The sequence below is a fragment of the Tauraco erythrolophus genome, chromosome 4 (genome assembly GCF_009769465.1).
Source record: "Tauraco erythrolophus isolate bTauEry1 chromosome 4, bTauEry1.pri, whole genome shotgun sequence".
In the NCBI taxonomy this organism is placed as follows: Eukaryota; Metazoa; Chordata; class Aves; order Musophagiformes; family Musophagidae; genus Tauraco; species Tauraco erythrolophus.
Window position 1 is genome coordinate 55,956,461 of NC_141468.1, and position 12,978 is coordinate 55,969,438.

The 12,978-nt window shown below is 40.6% G+C and overlaps 1 protein-coding gene across 2 annotated transcripts in view; it reads left to right on the forward strand.

Moving 5' to 3' along the window:
- Positions 1 to 12,978, forward strand: part of ANO4 (anoctamin 4) — a 230,554-nt gene that overhangs the window by 108,411 nt on the left and 109,165 nt on the right. For both annotated transcript variants that reach the window (XM_086610056.1, XM_086610057.1), the window contains one exon: positions 3,996 to 4,106. In XM_086610056.1, the coding sequence (XP_086466182.1) occupies positions 3,996 to 4,106 (111 nt within the window). The remainder of the gene's footprint in view (positions 1 to 3,995; positions 4,107 to 12,978) is intronic.

A 12,978-nucleotide genomic window follows, 5' to 3' on the forward strand; every position in this document is an offset into this window, starting at 1 on the left:
CAAATGATTGGTAGAAGATTATGCCTACAATTTTGAGTGAAATCAGACTGGATGATGTTGTTGATGTGATACTTGTGCAGTGAGGCCAGATATTAATGCTACTGTAAATCAGAGAAACATATATGACTGTCACTTGTGTGGATTGCTGGTGGCTCCCTGTAATGCAAATGGGTCAAATACAGGAGAGGAGATTCGAATGCAGAAAAACTTGTCTTGGCTTCCTAGGCTGAACAATAGTCAGGTTTAGGCTGGACGTTTTCTGACTACTTTCTAGACAATAATTTTCATTAATTAAATGTGGCTTTGAAATTGAATATGTACATTCTCCAATAGCTTCATTTTATTAACAGGCCTGTGGTTAGATAGTCCATCAGATATCAGCACTTCGGGACCTCCATTGCTGGCTGGCTGTCACTTCCTTTCTCCCTGGTCCAATTAGTTCAGATATGTTGGAGATGGGGCAGGGATCGTGCTACCTTCTTGCATTCTGAGGAGCAGTGATTTGCGTGTAATAAGGATGGAGAGTAATAAGGGGGAAGAGGGGATATTTTATATTTATCAGTATTGCCATTATTTTGCTTTAACTAGGGTTGAAATGGAGAAGAAAGGCTGGTGGATTTGAGGATGCAAATATGTAACGATATATGTTAAAAGTGGTAGCTGATTATTTAACACGAAACTGAATGATATCACTTGCAAAGCTGCTTAACTGAATTGCTGTCCATTGCTTGCTTCTCTACCTCCATCCTATTGTTTATATGTCTTTTCTAGCTGCTGCAGTATTTTTCCTTAGCCCCTAGAATTCTCTCCTGGGGCAAATCCTAGCCTTCCACTTCTGAGGCCATCTGCAGATTTCCCATGGCTGCTATTATATGAATAATCAGCTGTCTCACTTAAGAAATTCTCTTTGTTCTACATCATTAAGTGCTGAGTCCTGCTGCTGCTATGACAGTTCACTTTAGAGGAATCTACAAGAGGAGCTGCCTCTGATGTTAACAGTAGGTCTTTGCTGTGGAACAAAAGAATATACTGGGGCAAGCATGAAATGATTTGAATTTATAATATTTTAACATTGGGAAATAAAAAAGGCTGAAGCTGATGCACGTATACCCATTTTGAGATCTGTATTTCCTTTCCAAAAAGTGAAGAAGGGTCTATAAAATAGTGTGGTAGTTTGATGGGGGGGTGTTCTGGTGGCAGGGGAGGGGATTTGCTCCCTGTGCCACCAGATCTGAGTCCCATCCCCCCCGGGGGGGGGTTGAGCCAAATCGGCACCTCTGCGAATTGCCCTATTTAAGTTGAGACAAAGGGGCGGGAAGGGACTTTTTGCTCAGGAGCGAGGAGAGAGCAGGAGGGCGCTGCCCTCGCTCCCGGCTCCCGGCCGGGCAGCCGCTCGGGCCCCGGCCAGCGCCATGTGCTCAAGATGGCGCCGGGGGAGCCGCATGGGGGACTCGGGAAGCACCTTGCTCCCGGGGTGCCCGCCGGGCCGAGCTCCTCCAGAGAGGATTAAGATCTAAGAGAAAACAACCACAACGACCAGGTCAGTTAAGGATGGAGCAGGAGGAGGTGTGCTGGAGCTGAGGTTTTCCCTTGCAAATCGGTGTGAGATGGCAGGCGGCCCCCCTGCAGCCAGGGTGTACTCGGCGGAGCAGAGACCCACTCGTGGCCCGTGGAGAAACCCACGTCGGGGAAGAGATGCCTGAGCCCAGGAGAGGTCGTGGAGCAGGGGATGCACGACAAGGTACTGTGAATAATGGGGCATGGAATGCACGACGAGGTCGTGGAGGCATCTGGAGTCCGTGGGACGCCCCACGCCGACGCGAGTGGCAGCAGCTCCCTAAGAGGCCGAGACTGGTAAAGCCCGAACTGGTGCAATCCATGGGGAAGGATTGCAATCCTGCGGGCAGGACTCACGTTGGAAAAGTTTGGGGACTTTTTTCTTCATGAGTAGGGGATCCACTGAAGCAAGGGAAAAATGGTGTAAAGACTCCTCCTCCTTTAAGAAAGGAGCGGCAGTTAACAACGTGGATGAACTGACCTGCACTCCCCATTCCCTGTCCCCCTGCGCCGCTGGGGGCGAGGTTGAGCCAGGAACGAAAGGAAACAGGGTGGGGAGGTGTTGTTTTAAGATCTGGCCTTGTTTTCTCTTTTCTCCTCTCAAGTAACCGGTTTCGTTCCCTTATGTCTCCTGTTAAGTAACTGTTAATAAATTGTTTTGTTTTATGAAGAAAGCCTGAGTCATGTTTTGCCCGGGACCATGGGTCCCGGGGTGGGTGGGTGCTCCCTCTCGGTTCTTGTCTCGACCCTCAGTCCAAAAACCACGACAAATAGGATTGAGTAATTTTGTGCTCAGGAGTATAATTTGTACCTCTTATCAAGGTAGTGGCGAGATAGTCATTTGTCAAGGAGAGAGGGAAGATACAATGGGCTAGGAGGGAATTCAGAACAAGACCAGCTTGTTATAGGCAGACTAGAAGAAAAGAAAATCAAAAGCATGAGTGATAACCTCTCGTGCAGGCACAGTAGTGGACTAGATGACATGAAGGTTTCTTCTTCCACTATGACCTTTTTGTTGTGAAGTCCTTTCCCAGATATCTCCCTGACCATTGCAGCTCTCTGCTTAACTCTATTAGTTACTCAAGAGCATCACATCTAACAGATGCCTTTGTGAAAGGTTTTGCTGCCCCTCTTTAAAAACTAGCCATACGCCTGGTAGCTCCCTCTCTGTCTCTGACTGTAACCAAGCACCCTGTAGCCAGCAGCTTAAGCCCATTTGCCTGGTACCTTTTCCTGCCTACTCTTGATGTGCAGCTACCTTTTTCTGCATTGAAAAAGTGTGTTTTCAAAACTTCCTACTTTCTTTGCTCATGTTGAAAGAGCACTGAAATGGGCAAATCTTGTGCCTATTTGCATGTGGAAATGGGTTTGAAACTGTGACCCACTGGCTGATGTTTTTATTCTCCAGTGATTTTAAACAGCAACCATTACCTTACCAGCATGACCCTCTTCGAAATGGACTGCAGTATCAGAGTGCTTCCTAGACCATGACATGCCATCAGCTTGGCATGTGAGAACTCCAGCTCTTGTTGGAGCGAGTCCAGAGGAAGGCCATGAAGATGATCCGAGGGCTGGAGTGCCTCTCCTATGAAGACAGGCTGAGAGAGTTGAGGCTGTTCAGCCTGGAGAAGAAAAGGCTCTGGGATGATATTATTGCAGCCTGAAGGGGGCCTACAGGAAAGCTGGAGAGGGACTTTTTACAAGGGCATGTAGTGATAGGTCAAGGGGCAATGGCTTTAAACTGAAAGAGGGGAGATTTAGACTAGATCTAAGGAAGAAATTGTTTACAATGAGGGTGGTGAAACACTGGACAAGGTTTCCCAGAGAAGTTGTGGTTGCCCCATCCCTGGAAGTGTTCAAGGCCAGGTTGGATGAGGCTTTGAGTAACCTGATCAAGGCGAAGGTGTCTCTGCCCATGGCAGGGGGGTTGGAACTAGATGATCTTTAAAGTCCCCTTCCAACCCAAACCATTCTATGCTTCTATGAACTTACGGTGTCCTGTGGCTGAAACTTCCTGTCCATACTCTTTTTGTCCTAATGCTTTTTTTTTCTGTCTTGAGAGTTAATTCATCCTTTGTATGTTAGTGTGTTTTATTTTAGCCTGGTTGTTCCTGTAATGCTGTGTCGTTTGTAACAACACCTCTTGTCTGTTTTCACATTTTGAAGTAAGTTTTGTAGATGGTATGGTGAGCAGATGCTCATGGCATGGCAGCACATGTTCATCTGAATAAGAGACGAGCCAGCAGTGACTCTGCATCATTTCTGATAGCAGGGGAGGTTGTTGTTTCATTCTATTTAGCTTTGAAGAAAAATTGTTTCTACTAGGGGAAAAAATTAAGTAGCTGTATTCAATGTGTATGTTCCCTCACCTCTAAGCCTCTTAGCTGGATTTTCTGCTGCACTGTCGCAAACCCCATCAATCTCTTCAATTTCTTCAGAAGGAAGAGAAGATTTGCAGGTTAACCGGCTGGAAACACAAATATGGATAAACCCAGACATACAGAAGACAGATGTGGACTTTTCAGAAATTCTTAATGCAATGCAAGAAAGTAAGTTATTCCTTGGATGCAAAATTTGGTTTATGGTAGGAGAATCAATTGAGATACATTGAAATTGTAACTGAAGGAACATACAAAGTGATTAACTGAATAATAAGTGAGTATGTATTACTAAAATCTCTGAGAAAGTTCAGTGGGTTATTGAAGGCTACTAAGAAATATTCTACTATCAGAGAAGCCATAGTAAGACTTGAATTATTATGTGCCTAGGGATTCCAGTAGTATGTATTTCCTATGCAGAAGTAATCAGAAATATTAAGATTCCTGTTACTTCAATCTATTCTTTACACTCCTGAATGGCTGTGTGAACAGAAAATGTCATCCAAATGCTGCAGTCTAGGATCTAAGGTTGGATTTGAAGTTCCAGCTGTTCCAAAGTGTTGGGGTATATTCACATTTTTGCAACTGGTAATTTTAAAGAGTGGAAGTGATGAGCTTGTCACGACTGAAGGTCTGTGTATATTAGATACTGCATGAAACCATCTCTTCTCATGTAATGTGCTGTGGACTTGGAATTGATTGGTCCACCCTTCTTAAATGCAACTGCAGAATGATCTCAAGACTTGTGCTAGAAGAAAAACTTCTCTGGTTAACAACAGCAGATGTCCTTCGTACCCAAAACCGACGCAACTCTGGAATCCAAAATAATCTGGAATTTCAGTGAAAATTTTCCACAATAGATTGAAAAAATCTTACGCAGGCCAGGCTTCCCGGTTTCCCTCTTTTCCAGTTTTATTTTAAACTGGATGATTTGTGTAGCAATTTTCTAAAGTGAGAAACAGCAAATATATTCTTGAATGATAAAAGATGTATAAGAACATGTAAAACCCTGCACTCTCCCTGATTTTTGCCATATGAATAAGGACTCACATGGTGGTAGGATCAGGTCATTTGGTGGTGGTATTAGTTTGGAAGTGGAATGAAAACTCTCAGGTTAGTATGATGACAGGGTAATAATTTGAAATTGAATCACCTCATTCTTTAAGCTGTAGGTTTAGGATGAATCCTGTGTTTTATAACTTAGAAAGCTTTTTCCATCAGGAAATCTTAATATGAGATTTTGCTTTCTCCTCTCTTCTCCACACATGTACAGCCCAGATGTAGGCCTGGGGGCAGTTGGGGTGTTGGCTGAAAAGGCTAAAAAGGTATTATAGTCTTTCAGAGGCTGAATAGATGGGATAGATAAACAAGGATAAGCAAATTCAGGTTGGGAAGAGACCATATCGAATACAAGAAACAGTTATCTTCTCCATTTCAAGCATATGGCTGAGGAGACTAAAAATTGATTTATTTAAAACAATTTGATGTCAAGATTAGATTTATTAACGATGTTTGTCCAAGGCAGCTTCTTTTTAAAATGGCCATATCTCAGCTTCCCTTGGTACAGTGTCATATTTCAGTATCGTACTCTCTGATTATATCCCTGTGCTGAATAACCCTGAATTTTTTTTCAACAGGATGCAGGTTTACTTATAACCTCAAATGTTAAACTTCTAGCTAAAAACCTTAGTTTCTTTTAAAAGTATGCCATTTTTCTGTGGCCATAAAGAAGGCATTCATCTGACTGGAACATCGGGATTTGCAACGAAGGTATCAAGATTTGAATTCATTGTCCAAGCTTCCTTTGTGATCAACAGAATGTAACTAGTGTGTCTATAGCCAGTTTGTCTCTTTTAAATTAAGTGTCTAACATAGCTTAGATGATCTGTAACTAGGAAGTGGCTATTTGCCTCTGTTGCCTGCAGATGGAATTTAGGAAGATAAACTAACTTGAATGACTACTACAAGTTAGACACAAACATCTGCACTGAATGTGTAAATGTAGGTGAATCCTACTCTAGGTAAAACAAATATTTGCAAGTGATTAACAGGAATAACTGGAATAGAAATAGGCTCCCAAATTGTTTTAGCAATTTGAATGTAATTTCAAAACTGAATAGCATTAAACAAAGTCTTTTAAGGATTAACATTTTGATTTATAGATTATTTTAGAGCCATTTGAGAAGGATGCAGCTTTTACAGCCTTGGAGACAATGTTTTTCTTTGTCCAGACCAGACACAGTTGCTGTTGGGAAGTTAATCTCTATGTCCTTCAGCTACGTCTTCTGGAAAGACAAAAGGATTGCTATGACTGTACAACCCAGTTTGCAGAGGCTTGTTAAGTGTCCAGGGGAGTGTCTTGTCACCTGCAGTCTTTTGTGAATATCAAATAATTAGGATGAACATGCCTAAATATTCTTTGTAGGGTGGTTGCTCTAAATAATCATTGTTACTTTTATTCTCAGTTGTTGTTGGCATTGAATGAAAATTAAAAAAGGATAATGATGCTTTTAAAGACCACATATTTTTTTCTTGCTGACATGAGTTTCCTGAGCATTTCCCTATTCAGGAGGTGCCTTGTGCAACTTTAGCTAGCTGGTATATCTTTCTGTTTGGTTGACTGCCAAGAGTGATTATTCAATAGCAGAGATTTTATTTTTTTAAAAAAAATTAGTTACTTAAAATGAATATTTTGCTCTAAAGCTACTTTTTTTTTTCTTTTGACCTATTGAATCTCTTAGACTGCAACTGAAGATAAAGATTTATCATCTCATTGTTTACCTCTATGCGAATATGCTACTATTATAAGAGACTTAAAAGTAATTTCTACTATATCAGAGCTAAATTCTGCATTTAAGTACCATAGTTCATGTTAGAGTCTTAAACATATTTTTCTAAAGATTTCTGGTAAGCCTTTTATAAAACAGTTTCCTCTTGACCACACAATACTCAGAAATTATCTATAGTTTATCAGAGACAGTCAGAAACAATAATTACTAACTGAAAATGGCCATAGACATGTACTGTAAAATATAGGATTGCAAAACAGGGTGATGCATCTGACATGAAGCAAACTTGTAAACTAGACAGCAGAGGTGTCAAGATTCTGCATGAACAGATATAAACGAGAATTCCCTATTTTTGCCTACTCACAGCATGTACTCATGCCACAGCCCCAGGCAAGAGCAGAGCAGCCGGGGGGCACCTGGGGCAGCCCCAGCCCTGGTCATTGGGTACCTCCCGATGCAGTAGGGCAGGGCTGGGGGGAGCTGGAGACTGGCACTGCTGCGACATCACTGGGGCAAGGGCTGACGGTCTTGGGAGTCTGAAATGGTATCCTGGGATCTGGGAAGGATGGGGAGAGCCCCAGAGGTCTGAGTAGGGATGTTCAGGGCTGGGAGTGCCCTCAGGGGCTAGCAAAGCCTTTCATGGCTTCTTCCTAGTTATTACACTGAGAAGATGGACTTCTTGTGGAAAAGCAGTAAATAGCTTTATTTTTTAAAAAAAAAAAAGCTCAGATTTCAAGCTTTTTTTCATTAATTCCTATAATTTGCTTCAATGTATGAAACTTATTTTCATTGCCATTGCATTAAAGCCAATATTCTAAGAAGTCTCTTGCTTTTTAGAATATTTTTCAAAATCCGGTTTACATTGACTCTCACTGGATTTAATAAAAACTAATTTGATTTTTTCATTGTATTTCTCATAATCTGGTAGCTGGAAATCAGTGAGTTTCCTGAGACAGGGTTGCTGATCCACTGTGTACTAAATTTAGCATTTAGGGTGATAAAAAGTTCAGGGCTGCATGGTATCTGTAGGATGGGCTCCTTGAAGCAAAGGTTTGTAAATTGTATTTGCCAGCCTTACTGAGTGCAGAAGAATGTTTGTGTCCAAAAATACAAACAGATGCTGTAAAAACATAACATGTAGTGCAACAAATGAAGAAAGGCTCTTGGTTTTACATACTCAAACTTTTCTGCTTTGCAAGTCTCTTCTAAACAGGTATTTTCTACTCAGTATTTTTATTAGAGGGTGTTCTCCAATATTGATGCTTTTAAACCTAATCATTTTTTCCACCTCCATTAACATGTGAAAATGCTTACTTATTATAAACATTGTCACTAAGCATTTTTAAGGAGATTCACTTTTCCATGTTACTGATACGCCTAAAAGCTTCCAAAGAGCAGTTTCTGGAATATCGATCTGCACCTTGCATTATCCAAAGCTGGAGTATACTCGATGGCTTGGTGTGACAATTGGTAATAAAATGACAATTAATTAATAGGAACATGATCTCTGAGCATACTTCTATCTGGCCACACAAAAACATAGTCAGATCCTATTTTTTAATGAAAATTCTTATTTTTAGGCACCTCCATTTCTAAGTATCCATCTTCAGAAAGTTAAAGGAATTGTCTTATCTTTGAGTCCTACCTAAATCAACCTTTTTCTTCAAAGTGGCTTGTGGACCAACTGAGATCATGCAGGGACTCTCGCTCAGAATTTCCCAGCATTTAGTTTTCAGAATATATGGTTTTACTATATTTGAGATAAAAATTGACATTTTTTCAGCTTCTTAAGGGATTCTGAGTTATCAAATAATTTTGTTGTTTTTTTTTTTCCTGCAAAATGGAACATGACGGGGAGAAAAGAGCTTGCATATTTAAGCTGATCTAAAACCAGAGGGGAAATTTTTCATATCTCTTGAAGCAACTCACATGCTGCTCTGTATTCCTGTTAAATTTCACTGCTTAAAAAGACCTGAATATCCACTAGCACCGGTCTGTCTCCCAAAGAGAATAAATATATAACAACTTTATTATATCGTTCTGTTAAGATCATTTGTGGATATATGCATGTCATGATCTGAAGAGGACAGAAATGATAGAGCCCTGATTATGCCTTTAGCAACATTTTGCCATGAGGTGTTCATGTCCATTGGAATAGAATCATAGAATCATTTAGGTTGGAAGAGGCCTTGAAGATCATCAAGTCCAATCATTAACCTAACACTGCCAAATCCACTACTAAACTATGACCCTAAACACCACATCTACACGTCTTCTAAAGACCTCCAGGGATAGTGACTCAACCACTTCCCTGGGAAGCCTGTTCCAGTGCTTGACAGCCCTTTCAGTGAAGAAATTTTTTCCTAATATCCAATCTAAACTTCCTCTGGCACAACTTGAGGCCATTTCCTCTTGTTCTATCACTTGTTACTTGGGAGGAGACTGACACTTCTCTACAACCAACTTTCAGGTAGTTGTAGAAAGCAATAAGGTATCCTGTCAGCCTCCTTTTCTCCAGGCTAAACAATCCCAGTTCTCTCAGCCACTCCTCATAAGACTTGCTCTCTAGACCCTTCTTCAGCTCCCTTGCTCTTCTTTGGATGATCTCCAGCACCACAATGTCTTTCTTGTAGTGAGGGGCTCAAAACTGAACATAGTATTCAAGGTGCAGCCTCACCAGTGCTGAGTACAAAGAGACAATCACTTCCTTAGTCCTGCTGGCCATGCTATTTCTGATACAAGCGAGAATTCTGTTGGTCTTCTTGGCCACCTGGGCACATTGCTGTCTCATATTCAGCTGGCTATCAACCAACACCCCCAGGTCCTTTTCTGCCAGGTGGCTTTCCATCCACTCTTCCCCAAGAGTGGCTGAGCTAGCTACAGGCAGCAGGAGACCTGGCTTGGAAGTACCATCACCATTGTTAAAGTAAACAGGATTTGCTTTTTAAATTATTTATTTTGTTTTGTGGAACAGTATTTTATGATTTCTTTTTTTTTTTTTAAGTATCCAGTGGACTTGAGGTAGAAAAATGGTCTCAGCAAATGTTAGAGCTGTATGTTTAGTGTCTGCGTGTGAAATACTGTGTATTTTCAAAAACCTACACAGCAAGGCAACTGCAGTGTAAAGATCTCCACTTTCTCACCAGCAGCATACCTTTACTGCAACTGAAAGAGTGTAACAGACAACTTTAGCGCTGACGAGGTAGTTCAGCACATCTCTTCACTACTTATCCTATTTGCTGAAGCTACCAACAAGCATGCCAATTATCTGTGTACTTCTGATATAAGCCATTTTCTACTGTAGGCAATCTAAACAGGTCTTGGTAGATAGTTTCACTAACCAGCTGAGATTCACTGCTTCCACAACTTCTAGTAACTGCTGAAATGGGCTGGATTTTAGTGGCCTTGAAATAAGACTTTTTGCTCCTCACAAGTGCTCAGAATAATCCAATAATTCTCTGCTTGAAACCTCCAAACACATTCACTCTCTTACACGCCAAGTTGTATATCTCAAAACTTTCAATTAAAACCGATATATTTTGGAACCTAAAGCATTATTGGCACTTCAGGAAGCATCAATTCTAGTGTCTCGAAGGCCTCATCTTTTATACCAAAGCAGTCTTAATGGCAGGAAAAAACTAGTTCAAATTCCCTTGAGCATAGCATACAGGCAAAACTTTTGGTTTTATAGCTGTCATTGCCTCTGCCTGCAACAGATATATATCTTGCGTAATCTTCAGAAAGCTTCAGTATTTTATTATTTTTTGTATTTTGCACAGTTGTTTCAGACTATATTGAGGAGTTGGTCATATACAGGGTTCACATGTCGCTCTCATGGAGGCTTTCTGCTGGGTTTCAGTTCAATGAAGTTTCAAGTCATTCAAAATGTTTTCTGTTTCAGTAGTTCTTTCTGTTGAGTATTCACATGAATTCGTCTCATGTGAACATGTATGCAAAAGCTGGTCATGATCTATATCCAGATTATTACTTGACAGAGTGGAACGTTTCCAGTCTTGCCCTTTGAAACAGTAGGAGACTGAAGGGCAGGTGGTTAGACTGTGCTGTCTTGCAGCGGTTCCCCTGTCCTTTATAAGCATCTCTAGTATGACTTTTGTGGATTGAAATGGATCAAGGTGGCAAATAATTCTTTAATATTACTGCTGCATGTGCTACAAATTGGAGTCTTATTTTTGCCTTTTAAGTCTTCTGAAACCTCTGTAGGTTGGACAGGTCGGATGCAGGCACAGTGACAGTGAGGAGCTGTGGGCTCCCTCCATCGTATAAATCAAAACAACACCAGAAGGCTCTTCTCCAAGCCTGTCAGTAAGCTCACCCCTAGCTGGGAACAGGATGGTGTGAGGTGAAGGCTGGTTTTAAAGTGAAAAGAGCCATCCTGGTTATTTGTCTCTAAGAGTATCCTGGCACTTTTCACAAAAGTAAGATAAGTAAAATAAATAGACCAATAGCAAAAACAGCTTTTAAATGGCAGCAGAAACTTAATATCTGCAAAAAAAAAAGAGTGTTTATGTCTGTGATGTGTTCACAGACTATGGTGATACACACAATATAAAAGAGCGTGAAGTAGGTGAAGCTATTACTCCCAATAACTCTATAAAAGCTGATTGAGATTCTGCAGAACAGAGGGTGCTATCTAAAACTGATGAATTATGATATAAAGTGTTTAGTAGGGATTAACTGTTGTGCAATACTAATATTGGGATACAAAAAATGATAGCAGTCCCAAAATTGCTGAACTCAAGGACTAATATGTTATCCTAAAAACTGTTAATGTGGCACAGAATTTTTATTGTTATGCTGTCTACGTGAAAAAAAAATATTGTTAAAAGCATTAAAACCTCAGATTTTCTATTAAAAATTATGCTGCTTAGGTTAGTTTGTTAGCCTAGTATTTAGACTGGATTAATTTGGATGTGAAAACTGTTCTGTTGTTTCTGAAATTTTTAGTGGTTTTCTAAGCAAAAGTATTACTTTGAAAATACAGTGTATGTCATTAACCTTGTCTTTATTTTATGTATGACAATGAAGAGTTCTTGAATATTTTGGTAGGGTTTTCTTTTTTATCTACCTATGGCTGTAATAACAGACTTCAGGTACTGTAAAGGACTTACAAAAAGGGAGAAATCTCTTCCTCATGTTCATGATTGGTAGGAAAAGAATAATATATTTAAATTGCAACATAGGCGCATATTCAGGATGAATATTATGAAGAAAACTTTCTCCTGCTTTGACAGTGAAAAATAGGCCACCTGCAGAGATTGTGGAGTTGGTAGCGTCAGAGGGATTTTAAAAAGGTTTCCGGCTATAGGCCCGGAAGAAGGGAAAGGTGAAAATGAGGTCACAAAATGCTCATGATGGCTGGGAACAGTTACTGGCCTTTAATTTCTGGCAGCTATTCAGTCTCTCCACAGTGGGGGAATGGATTTTTCCACCTGCAGCCAGTGGTTAGAAATGGAACTAAGTTGCTGCCAGCAATTAGAGGTATTTGGCTGTTCCCTGTTAATATAAATTCTCATCAACAGGAATTACAACTGACTGTGACTAAGTTAAGGGAGTTGCAGAGAAGCAAAAGGATCAGGAGGTTATTGCACAAAAAAAGAATGATTCCAAAAGTCAGTCAAGTTTGCAAAAAAGTGTGAGGACTAGTGGGTTAGACAAATTTCTGTCAAGAGTAATAGATATTTGATTCTGCTGTAGGGGATCAAATTAGGAAGGGGCTCATTAGCTGACCTTTGGGGGTCCCTTCTACTGGTTACAACTCTACTGTCATAATTTTGGATTTTGCCTGTGAAACATCAGGTTGGAGAGATAAAGTCTATCCACAGTTGAAGCTTGTTCCTCAGAAAAGCCATTTTTCTCCCCATCCCCCAGCCCCCCATCTCTTCACCGCCCTCTCACAGCAGACCTGCAGAGTACATCTCTTCACTTTTTATCAGTATTGGGTTTGCTACAACATCCTGTAGATTTAACCTGTCACTTCATGAACGACTTAGGGCTGTGCAGTAGGTAGATCTGAATATGCCAGCTTTCTATACATCAAAATATGCCAAATTGTGCACAGACAAACTTCTACCCAGGCTCATTTATTCGGTGCCTTTCAAGTAACAGTACTTCTTTGAGGTCTTCTGCCTCTTGCCGCCCCACCGGTCTGTACAACTTCTAACTCAATACTTTATGTAGTAGGTTAAAAATATACTTCTTTATAATAAGAAATCTTCAGAGACCATAGTAATCCA